The following is an 18,000-nucleotide window of genomic DNA, read 5'->3' on the forward strand; positions in this document are numbered from 1 at the left end:
ATAAATAAATAAAATTTAAAAAAATAAAAAATAAAAAAAAAATAAAATGAAAAACTAAGTGTTTAAAGTCTAGAGAAGACAATGCCAAACATAGGTTTGAGGTTAAGAATGAAGGTGAAGCCAGGTGTGGTAGTGCAGGATGAGAGGCTCACATGGCAAGTTTAAGGTCAGTCTGGGAGTTCAAGGCCCACTTGAACTGCACAGTGAGACCCTGTCTAAAAAAGAGTAAGGGTGAAAGTCTTTCAGGGTATTGGCAATAGGAGGTATAGGGAGCCTGGAGCCTGGCATGTGGGTGAGCACAGGCCTAGAGAGAAGATGGCAGTTGGTAGAGAGCCTTCTATTCCTGAATATCCTCACAAAAATAGCTCTTCCTAGGTCAGGTACCTCTCTCCATACCAGGTAACCTAGATGTGTTTTCAAGGTTAAATGGGTCAAATCTCATTTTGTTGTGACCAGATTTAAAAATTGATAAAACAGGGGGCTGGTGAGATGGCTCAGTGGTCTAAAGCACCTACTTAGAACAAGTTTAGCAAAGCACAGGGACCGCAATTCAATCCCCCAGCACCACATGTCAGCCAGCCCTGCCGCCTGGTAAGCTGAGCTGGTCACACACACACACACACACACACACACACACACACACACACAAATAAATAAATTTTTTAAAAAAGTAAAAATTGATAAAGGACAGAAAATGCTAGCCACTGCATAATTTCATTTCTGTGACATTCTGGGTAGCAGTATAGAACTGGAACAGGCAATAAGTCACTGGTTGTCAAGGCCTAGAGTGGGAAGGGAGAGTGACACCAGCCACTGAAGGAATGCTTAGGTGTGAACTGTTTTTCCTCCCCCTGATATGGGCTTGAGCCCAGGGCCTTTATGCTCAGTCATATTTCTAGCCCTTTTTTACTTAATGTTTTTTGAGACTAGGTCTTTTTTTTAACTTTCTTTCTTTTTTTTTTTTTTTTTCTTTCAGAACTGGGGATTGAACACAGGCCCTTGTACTTGCCAGGCAAGCACTTATTCTACTAAGCCATCTCTCCAGCCCCGAGACTGGGTCTTGCTAGGTTGCCCAGGCTGGGCTTGGACTTGCAATTTTCCTGCCTCAGTCTCCCAGGGTGCTGGGAATAAAGCTGTGCACTGCCATGCCTGGCTCTGTTTTTTTTTTTTTTTTTTTGGTAATGGGTATAATGTGATGACACAAATGCTACAGATTCAAAAAGGTAAATTTCATTGTATGCAAATTTTACCTTAAAAAACAAAGAAAAGCACTTAGAATCACTGGTTTGATTGAGGTCAGCCTACGCTATACAATGAGACTGTTTCAAGAAAAAGAAAATGGCAACAGAAAACTTGTGCTTGTTGGAGTATGTTTACTTTCAGAATCAGTAAGACAACAACTCTGGGATAATTAAATCAGAAATCTTGGGCTGGACTAATGAATGCCTAAGAGAGAAAACTTACCTCATGCTTGCCCATGCACCACTTCTGAGTCAGAAAAGTACAAGGGGGACATTTCTCCTCACTATGACAAGAATGATACACTGCAGAAAGAGAAAGGCGACTTTAGGAATAACTTCTAAATGAAGTCACATAAGAAGTGCATGTTGGGGCCGGAGAGATAGCTCAATAGAATAAGTGCTTCCCTGGCAAGCATCAGGGCCTGAGTTCAGCCCCCGGTTCCGCCAAAAAAAAAAAAAACTTGGGGCTGGGGATCTGGCTCAGTAGAATAAGCACTTGCCTGGCAAGCACAAGGGCCTGAGTTCAGCCCCCGGTTCCGCAAAAAAAAAAAAAAAAAAGAAGTGTATGTTATAGATGGCATATAACATAAAACCCCAGAGCTGGGGAATACTTTTCATAATTGGTCACAGGCACTGGGTTTCGTGGCTTAGGCCTGTAATCCTACCACTTTGGAGGCTGAGGCAGGAAGATATTGTGATTTAGAGGCCAGCCTGAGCTACAGTGCTCAAGGCTAGCCTGCGCTACAATTAAGATCTTGCCTGAAAAGCAAAAACAAACAAAACCTCCCCAAAAAACAAAACCTCACAAAACAAAAACCTATAATATTGATAGAGAGAAATTAAAAAGATAACAATTGAGAAAAAATTTAGTCAAGTTTTTTAAAATATTGATTTTATTTTTATTTCATTTTGTTTATTTTTGGTACAGAGAATTGAACTCAGGACCTTATGCTTGGCAGGCAGGTAGTGTTCCACTGAGCTACATTCTCAGCCCGTTTTTATTTTTATTTATTTATTTTTTTTCTCAGCCTATTTTTAAATTAAATTTATGTTTGAGATAGGGTCTTGCCATGCAGTTCTGGCTGGCCTTGTGTTCACTTCTGTAGCCCCTAGGCTGGTCCCAAACTTGCAGCGATCTTCCTATCTCAAACTCCCGAGTGCTGGTTCCAGGACAGCATGGCATGCCCAGGGTTCCAGGGCTGAGACTGGCATGCCCAGAGATCTGGGGAAGGACACGAACTGCCGGGGATTGAATTTGGGACCTTACGATTGCCAAGTAGGCTCTTATGCCCCTGAGCTATCTCCCTAGCTTCCATTTTTTTTTTTTTAAGAGAAAAAAAATTCAAAACGACAAGGGGAGGGTAACAATGGTTAATACATTGTGTATTGTTATCTTTAAATTACTCAGAGTACATATAGGCACTTAATTGTCCAAATAATATTAGCACAAACTTTTCAACGAACTAAGAGAAATTAGTATAACTATCTTATCTTCTGGGTATATATGTATTTATATATTATTTAAAAATAATATTTTATAAAATACATAAAATATTTTTTGCTTTTGCCTGTTCTCCATTTCCCCCATCCCAGTTTCTCTTTCCTTTTGAACAGTTTCCCAGTTCACAATATCTATCGTACAATTTGGATCATTCTTTCTTTCGGTTTCTCACACTAGGGAAACAAGAAGATGTTTGTACCTGTGCACCTGGTTTATTTCACTTATGAGTATGGTCTCAAGTTGCATCCATGTACCTATGTAAGTCTCTAGCTCATCCTTCTTTATGGCTAGGCAATATGCTGCTGTATACAAAGAGCACATCTTTTTTATCCATTCCTCAGCTGATGGCCATCTGGGTTGTTTCTCAGATTTAGCCGTGACAAACTGTGCTACTATGAACATGGGTGTACATATATCCCTGTGGTATAATGTTTTTAATTCTTCTCGGAAGATACCCAAAGGGGGAATAGCTGGGTCAAATGGGACTGCCCATTCCAGTTGTTTTTCTTTTTGAGGAACTTTCACAGATTTCCGCAGTGACTGTGCCAGTGTACATGCCTGCCAAGAATAGACAACGGTTTCTCCCTGCCACTAGCCCTGCCCAAAACGGTTATTTTCAGTGGGATCTCATTTTTATTCTAGGAAAAAAAAGAAGTGAATATATCTACTTGCACATGGAAGAAGACCCTGACAAATGTAATTCTTAGAAGATGACATATAGCCAGGTGTGGTGGTGCACATCTCTAATTCCAGCACTCCAGCCCAAGACAGGAGCATCACGGTGAGTTCAAGGCCATCCTGAATTACACAGCCAGATACTCTCTTAATACATATATACACGATGATGTAATACGATTTAATGTTAAAAATCTCCTGACTTTTCGCTTCCCTGGCAAGTGCAAGGGCCTGAGTTCAATCCCTGGTTCTGAAAAAAAAAAAAAAATCTCCTGACTTTATCTCTATTTTTATTTTATTTTTTATTTTTTGGCAGAACCGGGGATTGAACTCAGGCCCTTGTGCTTGCCAGGGAAGCACTTATTCTATTGAGTCATCTCTCCCGGGGCCCTTATTTTTATTCTTTATTGTTATTTAGCAAACACATATTGCTTCTGTAACAACAACCAAATATTGCTCAACTTTGAAATATGCACGCAAAGGAGAAGCCCCTGAAGAAAGAACAGTCTCTGAAGGAGATCAGCTGGTGCTTTTTCCAAGCTTTTGGGCATGTTTGACATCCAAAGAGGAAAACACTGGAATGCACTGTGAGAGCCACTGGTGCCCAGACCACCTACATGGAAGCATAGGGAGCATGGGCCATCCCAGCTCTACCTCGGAGGAATGAGGCGGAGACAGGACAACAATCTCAGTGACACCATGTGTACAAGCTGGGTGGTGTGCAGTGACACGAGACTCACCTGGATGGTCGCACTCATGGACTCTGGCACAGGTCTGACTACACTCAGGGGGCCTAGTGCCACAGGGAACTGGAGGGTAGATCACAGAGGCGCCACAGTGACAAGTTAATTCATCAAAACCTGATGGAAGAGGTGGTGAAATAAAAATCTTTTGAGCTTGGGATATGCACTGCATAGTTGTGTATACTTTTAGAGAATAGGGGTAGGATGGGCTACTTTTTAAAAAATAGACATACTTTATTAAACTTTTTTTTGTGCGGTACTGGGGATTGAACTCAGAACCTTGCGTCTGAGCTAACTCCCAGGCTCCACATTTTATTAAACTTTTATTTGATTAAAAACTGAGCTGGTGAAAAAGGCAGAGAGATACAGTGTCCACATTACTCTGAGACTGACAAGGTATTTCTGATAACATTGGAAGTTATATGAAGGACTGTAAATTTTTAGTGTTATAATACAAAACTGCCAATATTTCAAAGATCTGCATAACCAAGGGGTCATTTTGTTTTTCTTTTTTGTGGTACTAGAAATTGAATACAGAGCTTTTGCACTGAGTTACAAAGACCCTTTTATGTTTTATTTTGAGACAGAGTCTCACTGAGTTACTAAACTGCTCTCAGAATGCTGTGATTACAGGCATGTGCCACCATGCCCAGCTATAGATTTATTTTCCAACAATCAATGTATGCTACTTTAAAATCACGCACAGGTAAAACAGCTATTTAAAATACAAGAGAGGGCTGGTGAGATGGCTCAGTGGTCTAAAGCACCTACTTAGAACAAGCTTAGTGAAGCACAGGGACCACGGTTCAATCCCCCAGCACCACATGCCAGCCAGCCCTGGCCCCTGGTGGGCTGAGCTGGCCACACACACACACAAATAAATAAAAATTAAAAAAAAAAATACAAGAGAGAACAATGTATTTTAACATAACAGAGAGCAAATGCTAACTCATTCCCATTATGAACTAAGGTTGAATTCTGGTACAAAAGCAAAGAATAACCACAGTTATTTGACAAAGATTTTCTTTCTTTTTTTTTTTTTTTGCTTTGTTTTTGAGACAGGGTCTTATTGCATAGTTCAGGCTGGCCTTGATCTCATTATGGAGTGCAGGCTGGCCTCGAACTTGCAGCATTCCTCTTGCCTCAGTGTTGCAAGTGCTGGGAATAAGGGTGTATGCCACCATACCTGGATCTATATAAAAAAAAAATTAATAAATAGTTCTCCCTTTTAGAACTAGCTATCTGTGGGAGGCTGACTTTTTTATATGCCTCAATTATACCATAAGAGATTAAATGCAGAAGCAGATATAAAAATCCAGCTATCTTCTATTAAACCAGGTATTTAATATTTTAATTTCTGAGATGTCATTTAGCTAGGCATGGGGGTACGTGCTTGTAATCCTTACACTCTGGTAAACTAAAGCAGGAGGATCACATGTTTGAGTTCAACATAGGCAAATTACAGATTCCACTTGAAAATAAAAATAGAAAAACAATGGGCTGTAGATATATCTCAGTGCAAAGGCCCTGGGTTCAATTCCCAGTACCTAAATGATAAAGCACTATGTTAATAGGTATGTTACTATTATTTCAACAGGAAATAATATATATTATTTTTTTACTTTTCTCAGTTTTAACTTCATATGGTAGAAATAGATAAACATACACAAAGAACTCTTTAGGTTCCTTAAGTTTTTTTTTGTTTGTTTCTTTTTTTCTGAGATAAGTCTCACTATATAGTTCAGGCTAGCTCTGAACTCACTATACAGCCCAAGCTGGCCTTGAACCCATGGCAATCCTCATGCCTCAGCCTCCCAAGCGCTGGAATTACGGACATGTGCCACCATGCCTGGCTCTCAATAATTTTTAAGGAGGCTGGGGAGATGGCTCAATAGAATAAGTGCTTCTCTGGCAAGCACAAGGGCCTGAGTTCAATCCCCAGTTACACACACACACACACACACACACACACACACACACACACAAAATAATAATTTTTAAGAATGTAAATGAGTCGCAAGACTAAAAAGTTCAATGGCAGTAAAGATGACGCCATGTCAGGTCACTGCTTACACTTTAAACTGTGTAGATTCAGAGATTATAGCATAGTACTAAGAATACCTTAGAAACATCTCAGCATACCTGAAACACTAAGACTCAGTAGAATAATCCACATCAACTTAAACAAACCAATCTCTCAAATCTATCTGAATTTCTTAAGATGTGTTATGTACATGGACCAATTCCCCATGATGGATATCGTCATTATATATTGCAAACACTAATAAGAATAAACATTTGAAAGAAATAAATACCTCAATTTCTAGAAAACACTATACTAAAATATACAGTGAAGACACTCACTGGCTTGCCAGCATGTCTGGCAGTTCCCTCGATGACAAGGTTCTTCACACCTATGAAGGCCACAACGGAGTTTCCTCCCACAAATCAAAGGACACTTGTGCTCCTTATCCTGAAAGGAGAAATCTTCACTTGTTGACAAAATGGTCTCCATTTTATATTTTCCATAAATAAAACCAAGAATAAAGACAAAAGTCTACACATTTATAAATAAAATGATGCCTGAAAATAGTTTTAAAATAACCAGGGAAGGGGGAGTAGGTGGTGACATGGGACACTAATCATGAGTTGGCTGCTAATGAAGCCAGATGTTATATATATCATATGGGACTCACTATACTAGTTCCTGCTTTCGTATATCTCTGAAATTTTTGATCATCAGAAATTTTTAGGTCTTTGAACAATGGCTTGTCAATCTGGGCAGAAAGCACATTTTATCAGTTTTCATCTTACTGACATAAAAATTTTTGGAACAATTTTGTATTTTATCTACAACATACATATATATGTGTAACCTTATTATTGGCATTGTATTTATTACCTTGTTTGTAGACATGTGTATATTTACGTATGTATATATGCATGCATACATGTTGTCTGTCTGTTTGTCTATCTATCTTACCTACCTACCTACCTACCTACCTACCTAATTATGGAGTCTACCAAGAAAATGTATATATACTTCAGAACAAAAAAAAAGATGGTGTTACCCATATGGGGAACCCTAGAGGAGATGCTGCATGTTATAAAAAACCCACTACATTGCCCAGCCCTTAGAGAAGAAACTGAAAATGCAAGTGCAGCATCTCAATGACCAAGGTTACCCAGGCAGCAGTGCACCATACTAATAAATGTCTGTAAGCTAATGGCCACTACTTTGAGCATCTTCTGTAATTGTACAGCCCATAACTTATTAATTTCATGATGTCAATAAATTTAGTATTAGAATATTTTTTACAAGTTTTTCTTTTCCTGAAGAAAACATGTGTATACATCCATGTACGTGTTGTTTTGCCAGACTCTGCATTATATATCTCTTTAAACATACATTTAAATAAAAGATAACACAGTACTGATAGGTTGTGTTTCCTTTAATTAGTTCTACAAAATCAAATGTTTTAAATAAATGAAACCTGTTCTTTTAAAAACGTAATACTTGGTTGGGTGTGGTGGCCCACTGTCGTCATCTTAGCTACTCTGGAGGCTGAGATAGCAGGATTGCAAGTTCTAAGCCAGCCTGGAAAACTCATCAATTCTCTCGAAACACAATGTGAAAAAGGGCTGCGGCATGGCTCAGTGCAAGCACAAAGCTTTAAGACTGAAAACAGCAAAATCCTACCACATTCATTTTGGCTACTGATCTGGCTCAAAGTATTATGAAACCTGAAGCTCAAGTTGCTACATCCATGCTGGTCTATGTTGGGATAACGCACAATCTCCTAAAGGGGACTGTGTGTCCATCTAGTCTGGGGCCTGTGGTCTTCGTCCTTTGTCCTTCTCTTTCTTCTCCTCTAGGCTGCCACTGGGTACCACTGGCTGGCCCCCTGATCTGGCTAAGGATTAAAAAGTTTAGCCTACCTCTGCTGAGTAGATGTGGGGACCATGAAAGCTCTCTGACTTACTTAGGGACATTTCTAATTGATTTCTAAATCTGAGCTACATTCCAGAAGGCAAAGGCTTCCAGGGCTTAGGCTCTGGGGAAATGGAATCTGGTGACGCTTAATGACAGCCCACTTACCACACAGCATATCTCATTACATTTATGTCGTCCACATAACCGTTTCTTGTTACACCGCTTGTCACACATAAATGTAGCATCTGCTAAGGCCAATTAAAAAGAAACAAAAAACATGAAAAGGATAATATGGAACACTGGAGTATTGTTATAAAAATGAATGACATAATAGGACAATATGGTGAACTGCAAAAACATGCTAAATGAAGGAAGTCAAGTAGAAAAAAGATGTATGACTCCATTCACATGCGATACTCAGAACAGATAAATTCAGAGACAGAAAGCCAGCAGTTGCGTGGAAGAGGGCGGAATGTCAAAGCAACCATTAAGCACAGGGTTTCTTTTTGGGGTAAGGACAATGTTTTGGTACTAGGTAGAGGTGACTCCTGAACAACATAGTGAATGTACTAAATGCCAATGAACCTCACCCTTTTAAGAGGTTAATTTTATATAAATCTTACCTTAAGGATGTATGGGTAAAATTATATTTAAAATTTGTTTTCAAAGTACATCGACAAAAATTAGCAATAGGGAGGAAGGAATAGATGATTAAGTGGCAAAATGTTGACAACTGATGAAAGGGGCTAAGTTTGTAGGGGTTCACTGTAAGACTCTGTCACACATAATCATAGTTTTTCATCATAAAGTTTAAAAAAGTACCAGCTGTGGTGGCACATGTCTGTAATCCCAGCACTCTGGGGAGCTGAGGCAGACAAATCTCAAGTTGGAGCCCAGTTGGGGCAATTTAGTAAGATCCTGTTTCAAAATGAAACAAAGGGCTGAGGATGTAGCTGAGTGTGAAGGCTTAAACAAGACTATGTGATAGTTATGAAGAACAGAGCGCCTGCTTAGGCAGGTGTAGGGACTGCGGTTTCATCCCTGGCACTGAGACAGTGCCTGACAAAGGGTGTGGTGGCACGCCCTATAATCCCAGTGCTTCAGAGGCTGAAAACATGACGATCACTACGAGTCTGATCACTACGAGTCTGATCTGTGTAGTGAGACCCTGTAGAATCTGTACTAAAATACATTTTTTTTAAAAAAAGGGACAGAAGCAGAAGAGAGCTGGAAATCAGGATCAAGGACTAAGGAAGAGTTAGGACTCAAGGTTAAGAAGGCTGCAAGGGGGCTGGCAATGTAGTTCAGTGGCAGAGTGCTTCTTGCCTAGCATGCACAAGGTCCTGGGATCATCCCAGTACTGTAAAAAAAACAAGTCAAATCAAACCTAACTCTCCCAAACACAAGAACTGCTGCTATGTCCCAGCTATAGGTATCCAGTAGTCCTACAGACTTAAGGGGAACTAGGTGTAGTGGCATATGCATGTCATCCCAGCACTCAGGAGGCTGAGGCAGGAGGACCACTGCCAGTTGGAGGCCAGCCTGGACTACATAAAGAGTTCAAGGTGAGCCTGAATTACAAAGTGAGACCTTGTCGCCCCTCCAAACAAAACAATGACTTCAGAGGATCAAGAAAATTTAAAACATATCAAAAAGATGAAACATGTTTACAGTGAATACCTATGTTTACAGTGAATACCTACCAAGATTCTATCATTAACACGCTTATTTTTTCTATATATCTACCAAATTTCCAGGCAGGTACTCAAGACTGCTAAGCTATCTCCTTAACCCTTAGTATATAGCAAATTTCTTACTTGCCTATTAATTTGTTTTTAAAATGTATTTTAGGGCCAGCCAATAGCTCAGCAGATTAAAGTGGCTGCAAACAGGCACAGAGGCCAGGGGTTCGATCCCCAGGCCTGCTGTGTCAGCTCCACCCCTGGGGTGTGCTGAGATGGCAACTGAGACTGGGTGGCACATGCCTGTAATCCCAGGTCTTGAGAGACTGTAAATCCCAGGTGGATCACTATGAGTCCAATCTAGTAGTGAGACTCTGAACACCCTGTATCCTTTTCCCCGCCCCCCCCCCAAAAAGTATTTTAAAGTTATAGACATGAGTACACTGAGTCTGAATTTTTTAGTAATTAACTAATATTCAGTTTATAATTTTTTCCTTTTTGTTTTTATTCCTTTTTTTCTGTTTTGTACTGGGAATTGAACTCAGGACCTTGTGCTTGCCAGGCAGGAGCTTCTTTTTTTCTTGAGACAGGATCTTGCTATGTAGTGCAGCATTGGCTGTGAACTCTCTTATATAACCCAGATGGTTTCCTTCTGCCTCAGCCTCCCAAGTGCTAGGATTACAGGTGTGAGCATTATTTTTTTCCCTTTTGAGGTAAAAGTTATACAATGTAATGTACAAATTAATTGTCTCTTTGCTAAATTTTGAGAAATACATAACTCAATCCTCTATTAAGCTTTTGAACATTATCTCCATCCCAAAAAGTTTATTCATTCCCTGCCAGATCTTACCTTCACTTTTGAGACCAGTACATGGGAGCTCCTATGGAAAAAGAAACAGCAACAGTAACTATTTCAGGAATTACTGAAACCCTTTATAGGGCAATGCCAAATTTCACAAGGACATTTTCACCAAGTTCATCTGCCTGGAGCTAGCCAGATTATATCAGTGTGCTTTACTCACAACAGAACCCCGGATTTGCTGAATTTTCATGGAAGTACAACTGTAACAGTCTTTGCAGTCTGTTCTCCAAACTCAGAGACTGGGTATTATTAAGTCTGAACAGAAAGGACTGCTAAAGCCATGCAAAGCAAAGAGATGTCATCACCTGACCAGTTGCAGACAGAGCCAACGAAAGCAGATGAAAAAATTGAAAATATGTCAGGCACTATAGTATATGCCTATCACCCCAGCTCTGGGAGGCTGAGACAGGGTGACTGCAAGTGCAAGCCCAAGCTGAGACAATTTATCAAGAACCTGTCTCAATAAACAAACAAATTAATTAAAAAGGGCTTGGGATACAACTCAATGTGAAGGGCCTGGGTTCAGTCCCCAGTACCACAAACTCACACACATTTACACACATACAAATGTACAAAATGTTAAATAGGTTAAGGCAGTTATGGTGGCACACACCTAGATCAGCTACTCAGGATGCTGATGTAGGAGGACTCCAAGTTTAAAACCAGCCTGGGCAATTTAGTGAGACCCTGACTCAAAGAAAATGGGGAGGGTAGCTGACATATAACTCAGTGCTTCCTGGGTTCAAGGCTGAGTACTATAAAGCAACAACAAAAGTAAGAGTCTGGTGTCATTTTATTTTAGGTACAGGCAAACATCTGTACACAAGAGCATCCTGACACTGTATAACCACAGCAAAGTGAAACAGTGTAGGTCTTTGGTCTTCTGCAATGAGGCTGCTGTGGAGGAGAAAATCAGCAGAGGGGGCCTGGATGCTCTCCAGCAGTGTCATCTGAATCTGGCTCTGATGTCACTTCCAGGTGGCAATGTACCCAGCAATCAGCAAAATAATAAACTCACTCTTAATTACTAAAAATGACTCTGATGTTAAAAAAGTAGCTTGGAGAGTTAATAACAAATGTGAAAAGGTCTAAGAAATTGAAGGTTTTTGACTAGAAAATAAATGTTTATTAAAATTTTAAAATGAGTTTGTTGAGATAGATGATGAAAAGGCTCTGTACGTGCTCATTAGAGATATAAAGCACTTTGCTCTCCTGTCAATGCAAACACTGAACTGCAAAGCAATTATATGCTGGGTTATATCTCAAAACATGGTTCCCCAAATGCCCAAAATGAATTGCCAATAAAAATTTAAATATATCATTGCTTGCTAACAGGTAGTAAGATAAAGCATGTATTTCTCAAGAAATCCCTGCCCAAGTGTTAAGAATAATCTTTGAAACTTTAAGAAGTTTTAGTTATCAGAAAACTCACTTCAGTGAAAACTACATTTCAAAAAGCATTTCATGGGCTGGCGAGATGGCTCAGTGGTCTAAAGCACCTACTTGAAACAAGCTTGACAAAGCACAGGGACCGCGGTTCGATCCCCCAGCACCACATGCCAGCCAGCCCCGCCCCCTGGTGGGCTGAGCTGGCCACACACACACACACACACACACACACACACACACACACACACAAATAAATAAATAGAATTTAAAAAAAAAACATTTCATGAAAAAAGTCTATGTTCATGTAAAATTTGGATGAACAGTGAGGTAATGATTATTTATCACCTTTTTGTTTTTTGAGAATGAGTCTCTATGTAGTCCAGGCAGGCCTTGAACTTGCAGCAATCCTCCTGCTTCAGCCTCCCAAGAGCTGGGATTACAGGCATGTACCATCACACCCGATAATGATTATCAGCTTGCCAAAAAAGGTTTAACAGAATTTGCATTTATACTAAGTACTTTCAGCATAAAGAAAAGCTATATTTGCAAAAACTGCAATAGCTTCCTTGAAATCGCTATTTCAAGGAAACACTTCCATGAGGTCCACTATCGGAGGGTATGAGAAACCAGTGAGTAAGAAGCAGGAAACAGAGAACGGGACTGCTGGAGAGCAGCTATCTCCACTCTTCAGGTTTCAACCTTGCACGCAACCCTTGCTCAGAAGTCTCAGAGAGCAGCTCTGGGCAATCACTGAATTGATGATTACTAAATTAGCTTTCAATATATAGACTATACTTTCAGAATCATTTGCAAGTCTGCTGTTGGCCAGGCTTTCACTGTTTTTTTTTTTTTTTTGTTTTTTGTTTTTAACAAATAGAACTAATTGTTTTGAATTCTGTCTCTACCCTCAGCTATGCACTGCAATGATCAGATGTAGGTCAAGAGCAGGACAACTCATCACTTAGTATATTCCACCCAAAGACTTCCACAGGAAGGCTTCCTGCCTCTTCTAGTTATACACTCAGAACTGGATACATGGCCCAACTCCAAAATAGTAAGACGTCTTTTATAACATGAAATTCAATTAGAACTACCAGGGCACAAAGCAGACACTGACCAAACAGTTTGTACTTGGCTTCCGAAAGGTAATCCTTAAGCCTAGTGGAAAGTGTGCCTGCTGGAGTATGGTTATTTGTTTACAGTCTTGGGTCACTGGATACTTTAATACAATTTCAGATCAGGGTGGCCACATTGGATAATCTTAGAGTGAGGGCTTCAAGTCCCATAGACTATCAGTAGACCTCTAGAGAAACGAACACAGATCAGTCATAAACCAGAGACTCAATAAACAAAACAGACTTGGGCTGAAATTCCCTGGTTGGCATATTCTAAGCATACTGTCACAGACTGGCACTGAGAAAGTAATGCTCTCTGATTCCAGGAGAAGAAAACTGAAGTTTTATGTTTGGTACTTTTCCAGACTCTGCGTTACACTGCTTTTTCCCTTGGCTGATTTTAATTTGTATCTTTTCCTCATTATAAAGCTGTAGCCATGAATATAGCAGCTTTCAGTGAGTTGTTCTACTAAATTACTAAGCCCTGATGGTGAGTGGCTTTAGGACCAATGACTCTGCAGCTGGTATCAGAAGCTGGTATCAAAACGGGCAGTTGTGTGGACTATTCTAATTTAGCAGTTGTCTAATCTCTTGCAGTGGGTCTTACAAGTGAAACCAGTCTTGTGGACTACGTCTTTTTTTAACTTGCTAGTTGGCAAGCTCCTTGCAACAGGGGTTATTGTTGCTTTTTCTATATTTATGCTTAATAGAGCTATTTGTACACCTGCCTTAACCCCACTATTGATTTCTGAGACTTGAGTTCTGAAATCCCCATATTTATCCTAGCTTATAGTAGATTTTGGGTCAGTATATATTGGGTGGATTCAATGAATCACATACAGTATGATAGGAATAAAATTAAGATTATTTTGTTTCCTCCCTTCCCATAATTACCACTTTAAAAGGCATGGATGGAAGCAATTCTAGCTTTGTTTAGGATTTACCTTTGTTCTGAAAGAACATCTGCAGGAAATAACTGATGTTCGAGAGCATGGTCCACAGTCTCCTTCATGGCAGAGCTTTTCACAGGTGTGAATGAAATCTTTAATAAAAATGAAAAGAGCTGGGAATGAAAATTGCAGCTACTCATTTTCATACTCCCAAATTCACTAGTCACACTGGTCTTCCACCTCTACTCCCTGTAACTCCAGAATCAGAGTTCAGGGTAGAATGTAGTCAGTGCTTCTTTCCCTATCTTCCCTTCATTTGGCAAGCGAGGCCTTTTCAGACAAGGATGGAGCATAGCATTAGTCACTGGAATATGCTCTAATGGGCAAGCTGCTTCACCTTGGTCAAAGAATAGAACTTCTGACTTTTGTTAGGCTGTGGATTAGATGGGCGATCTTAAAATTGTAGTCAGGGATGACATTACCGAAGTACTCTTGACTCTGAAAGTATCTGGAGAATCAGCTCTATGAATGTCTGGCAATGGCTTAGATTGTACTATGGTAGATTTGAGACAAGCACACCTTGGGAATGACCCAGAATCTTTCTCATGGCTACTGTTAACATACTCTTTCCATCCTTTACCTTTCAGACTCATTATATCTTTGATTCTAAAGTCTCTTCTGATGAAAGATGTAGTTGGATTTTATTTTTAATTGTATTGAGACAGGATTTTGCTAAATTGTCCAGACTGGCCTCAAACTTATAATTCTTTTGCCTTAGCCTCCCAAGTAGCTGGGATGACATGTGTGTGCCACTGTATCCAGCTGAGTTTTTGTTTGTTTTTTTTTTTTTAAAACATCACAACATTGTTTATTATGTGAATTTTTAAAATAATATAAATAAAAATACAGAAATGCAATATATGGATATAGCTAAATACAGAATGGTAACTTTTTCTCCTTGGGAGGCCATGATGTCTATTTCTAGTAAAATAAAGAGACTGTGTATAGGTAGAAAAAGGTTGATCCTTCAAAATTTGCCTAGAAATGATCTCTAAATGTATTTCCTCCCTGCTACTTACCATAAAGTATTAAAAAGGGAGTTAAAGGAAAGTTTCCTTGTTGGTTTGTACCATATAGAAGATGTTTTATATTCTATTTTAGTAGGACTAATATATGGGAAATATCTAAATTAAATTTTATTACAAAAATGAAGCAGTAGTGAGATTCTAGCTAAAAAGCACACTAAATGGGAATAAAATATACTTAAAAGAATCCAAAGCAAATGAACAAAGGTTGTTCCAAAAGAGCTCTAGGTGCGCTGTAAACATAGTTTTGCCAGGCAAGTGTGAAAAGTCACTGAGATATATCCCCAGCTTTATGTATACTATTAAACAATGAACGTGTCAAATAATAGGGTCAATTATGTTACATTAACTTACATTATTGTACAGGCTGCAATGAATGAAACCTCTGTATTATAATTAACATAGAAAAACATAGCTTCTATCATATTATGGCAATTTATCCTCAATGAAAACCTTTCAGACTCCTTTTATTTTGGAATATTCTGTAAACCAAACCCATGGAACATGATAGTACAACAGTAAAATGTTATCTTTCATTAAACTGAAGACAACTATTTAATAACAATAATAAAAATAAAATGTAGAAAGGTATGTAGAACTATTATTTTCTAAGAACATAACACCCTAGACAATTCAAGGCATCTTAATTCCACCAATAACAACAACAACAAATTGTTGTCATGCTGTTAAATCCATCACTATGGATTTAAAACTGGTGCAAAAAAATAAAATAAAACAAAACTGGTGCAAACTGGTAAAATGGACCCAACAAACACTGATGTCCAAGCTGGCATATTGGCAACTAATATGTAACTGGTAGTCAACAGAGAGTTTAAACGATCTTTCCTTTCTTCTTGTTCTTTTCCAAGATTCTCAAAGAGTTCTGATGGTCTGTGGGGCTGGGGAGACAGCTCAGTGGAATAAGCACTTCCCTGGCAAGCGCAAGAGTGTGAGTTCAATCCCTGGTTCTGCCAAAAAAACAAAAAAAAAAAAACAAAAAAAGTTCTGTTGCTCTAAAATACATTGCTGAGCTTCCCAATTTGCTTTCTCTTCGTCACACTCACCACGTTTTCCCTCTAATTCTTTATGCTGTTTCTTTTTTTTTTTTCCATTTGCTCACGGCATCACTGCTGCTTGGCTTCAGGATTCTTCAGTTCTTGAACTTTTTCTTTGACCTTCAGTTCAAACACCTGCTCCCATCTCCATCTTCTTCATCTTGGCTACAGGCTTCCTTCTTTCTTCCTCCATTTGTGCCAGAAGGCTCCTAGTAAGCTGCCCTTTGTTGTTCTTGTCTACTCCATTGTAAGTGATACCAGTTGTTTTTGCTTTTTTTTTCCGGAACTAGGGATTGAACTCAAGCCATAGTGCTTGCCAGGCAAACACTTATTCTACCGAGCTACGTTCCTGGCCTCCCCCTTTTATTTTTGAGTCTGAAAAATACTTCTTCTATTTAAACCATTCACATTCAGTATTATTACTGATTTGTTGGATTTATGTCTACCATTTTTAGTTTTCTATAGTTTGCCTTTTTCTGTCAATCTAATCTCTTACTGCTTCCTTTTGCATTGTCAAAATTTGCTACACAGTAACATGTTTTTATCCTTTTAATGATATTTTTCATTTTTTTGGCTACTTCCTCAATGGTTGCTTTGAGACAATGATCATGTTATCAGAATGGATTTCAGACTTAAATCAGTGCAGAAGCTATACTCCTATATAACTCCTCTTTTTGTGCTATTTCTGATCTATTTATCCATCCAATATTACAAACCGAACACTACACTGGTATAATTTTATATAACATGTCTACTAAAGAAAATGAAGAAAGAGAGCAAGGATACACAGTTTGTTATACTGATCTTTTTTATCACTTGTTTTTCCCCATTTGCTCCTGTGGGTTTGAGTAACCATTTGGTATAACTGTCTTATTCCAATATGACTTTGATTGCATCTATCTCATTTGCACTGTCAAATATATTATAGGCCGAACATATATACTATTTTATACAGTTGCTTTTAAAATGGATTAGGAGGAAAAAGAAATATGCATTTATAGTGTTCCTTGTTTTTTTCACATGCATTTGAATTTCCAAGAGATTTTTCTCAGTCCACAGAACTTTTAGTTTTATTTACAGCAAATGTGCCTCCTAGCAATGAATTTTCTGTTTTTATGTTTCACCTCTGACAATTTTCTTTTTATTTTATTGAGAAACAAATAGCAATAAGATAGTTTCCAAACTGATTAATAGGACAGTTTCAATAATTAATACCTTGTACATTGTTATCTTCTTAGTGGTTATCCATAGTACAAGATGCAGATAGGATATCCTGTCCAAACACTATTAGTACAAACCTTTCTTCTCATTGAATTAAGCGAAAGTAGCTGTATATCCATCCTAACTATTCTGCTTATACAGATAGAAAATGGTCCCTCCATTGTATCCCCTTTTTTGTTTAGTCCTGTCAGAGATGGGTATTCCATTGGCATCTAAATACTATAGGTTGTGCTTGCTTTGGCAGCACATATACTAAATACTATAGGTGGGTGAATTCAGCAAAACAATCCAACACAGTCCAGCAGTCCACAATAGTAGTGGGTTATCCACAGAAGTTGTTGACTGGAGACTTTCACAGCTCAGCATATTAATATGGCTTTACTTTATATACCTTGTTTTTATACTTTTCTGCTGGATGGTTAAGACCAAGATAAAGCAAAACCTATGTAACAAGAAATGTAACTTTTGTATCTGATGAGGTCAGTCAAGTACCCTCAGGATTTATCCTGTAACTCTGTACTGCAGGTTGCAGGTTCTCATCAGTTCTGACAATTTTCCCGGATAAGATTCTTGGTGGCAGTTTTTTCATCACTTTGAACATGTCAAG

At 38.8% G+C, this 18,000-nt stretch overlaps 1 protein-coding gene across 3 annotated transcripts in view; it reads right to left on the bottom strand.

The window, feature by feature from the left end:
* The window catches only part of Nfx1 (nuclear transcription factor, X-box binding 1), a 77,450-nt gene that overhangs the window by 15,455 nt on the left and 43,995 nt on the right, over positions 1 to 18,000 (bottom strand). For 2 of the 3 annotated variants that reach the window (XR_002821258.1, XM_004631919.2), the window contains exons 10-15: positions 14,087 to 14,184; positions 10,627 to 10,657; positions 8,260 to 8,342; positions 6,525 to 6,633; positions 4,158 to 4,277; positions 1,465 to 1,544 (exon numbers count right to left, since the gene is read on the bottom strand). Coding sequence is in view for 2 of the 3 variants with exons in the window: in XM_004631919.2 (XP_004631976.1) it covers positions 1,465 to 1,544; positions 4,158 to 4,277; positions 6,525 to 6,633; positions 8,260 to 8,342; positions 10,627 to 10,657; positions 14,087 to 14,184 (521 nt within the window). In the remaining variant the exon portion in view is untranslated. The remainder of the gene's footprint in view (positions 1 to 1,464; positions 1,545 to 4,157; positions 4,278 to 6,524; positions 6,634 to 8,259; positions 8,343 to 10,626; positions 10,658 to 14,086; positions 14,185 to 18,000) is intronic. The other variant, XM_004631920.3, reaches the window with a different exon arrangement.

Source organism: Octodon degus, unplaced genomic scaffold (genome assembly GCF_000260255.1).
Source record: "Octodon degus isolate 3935 unplaced genomic scaffold, OctDeg1.0 scaffold00045, whole genome shotgun sequence".
In the NCBI taxonomy this organism is placed as follows: domain Eukaryota; kingdom Metazoa; phylum Chordata; class Mammalia; order Rodentia; family Octodontidae; genus Octodon; species Octodon degus.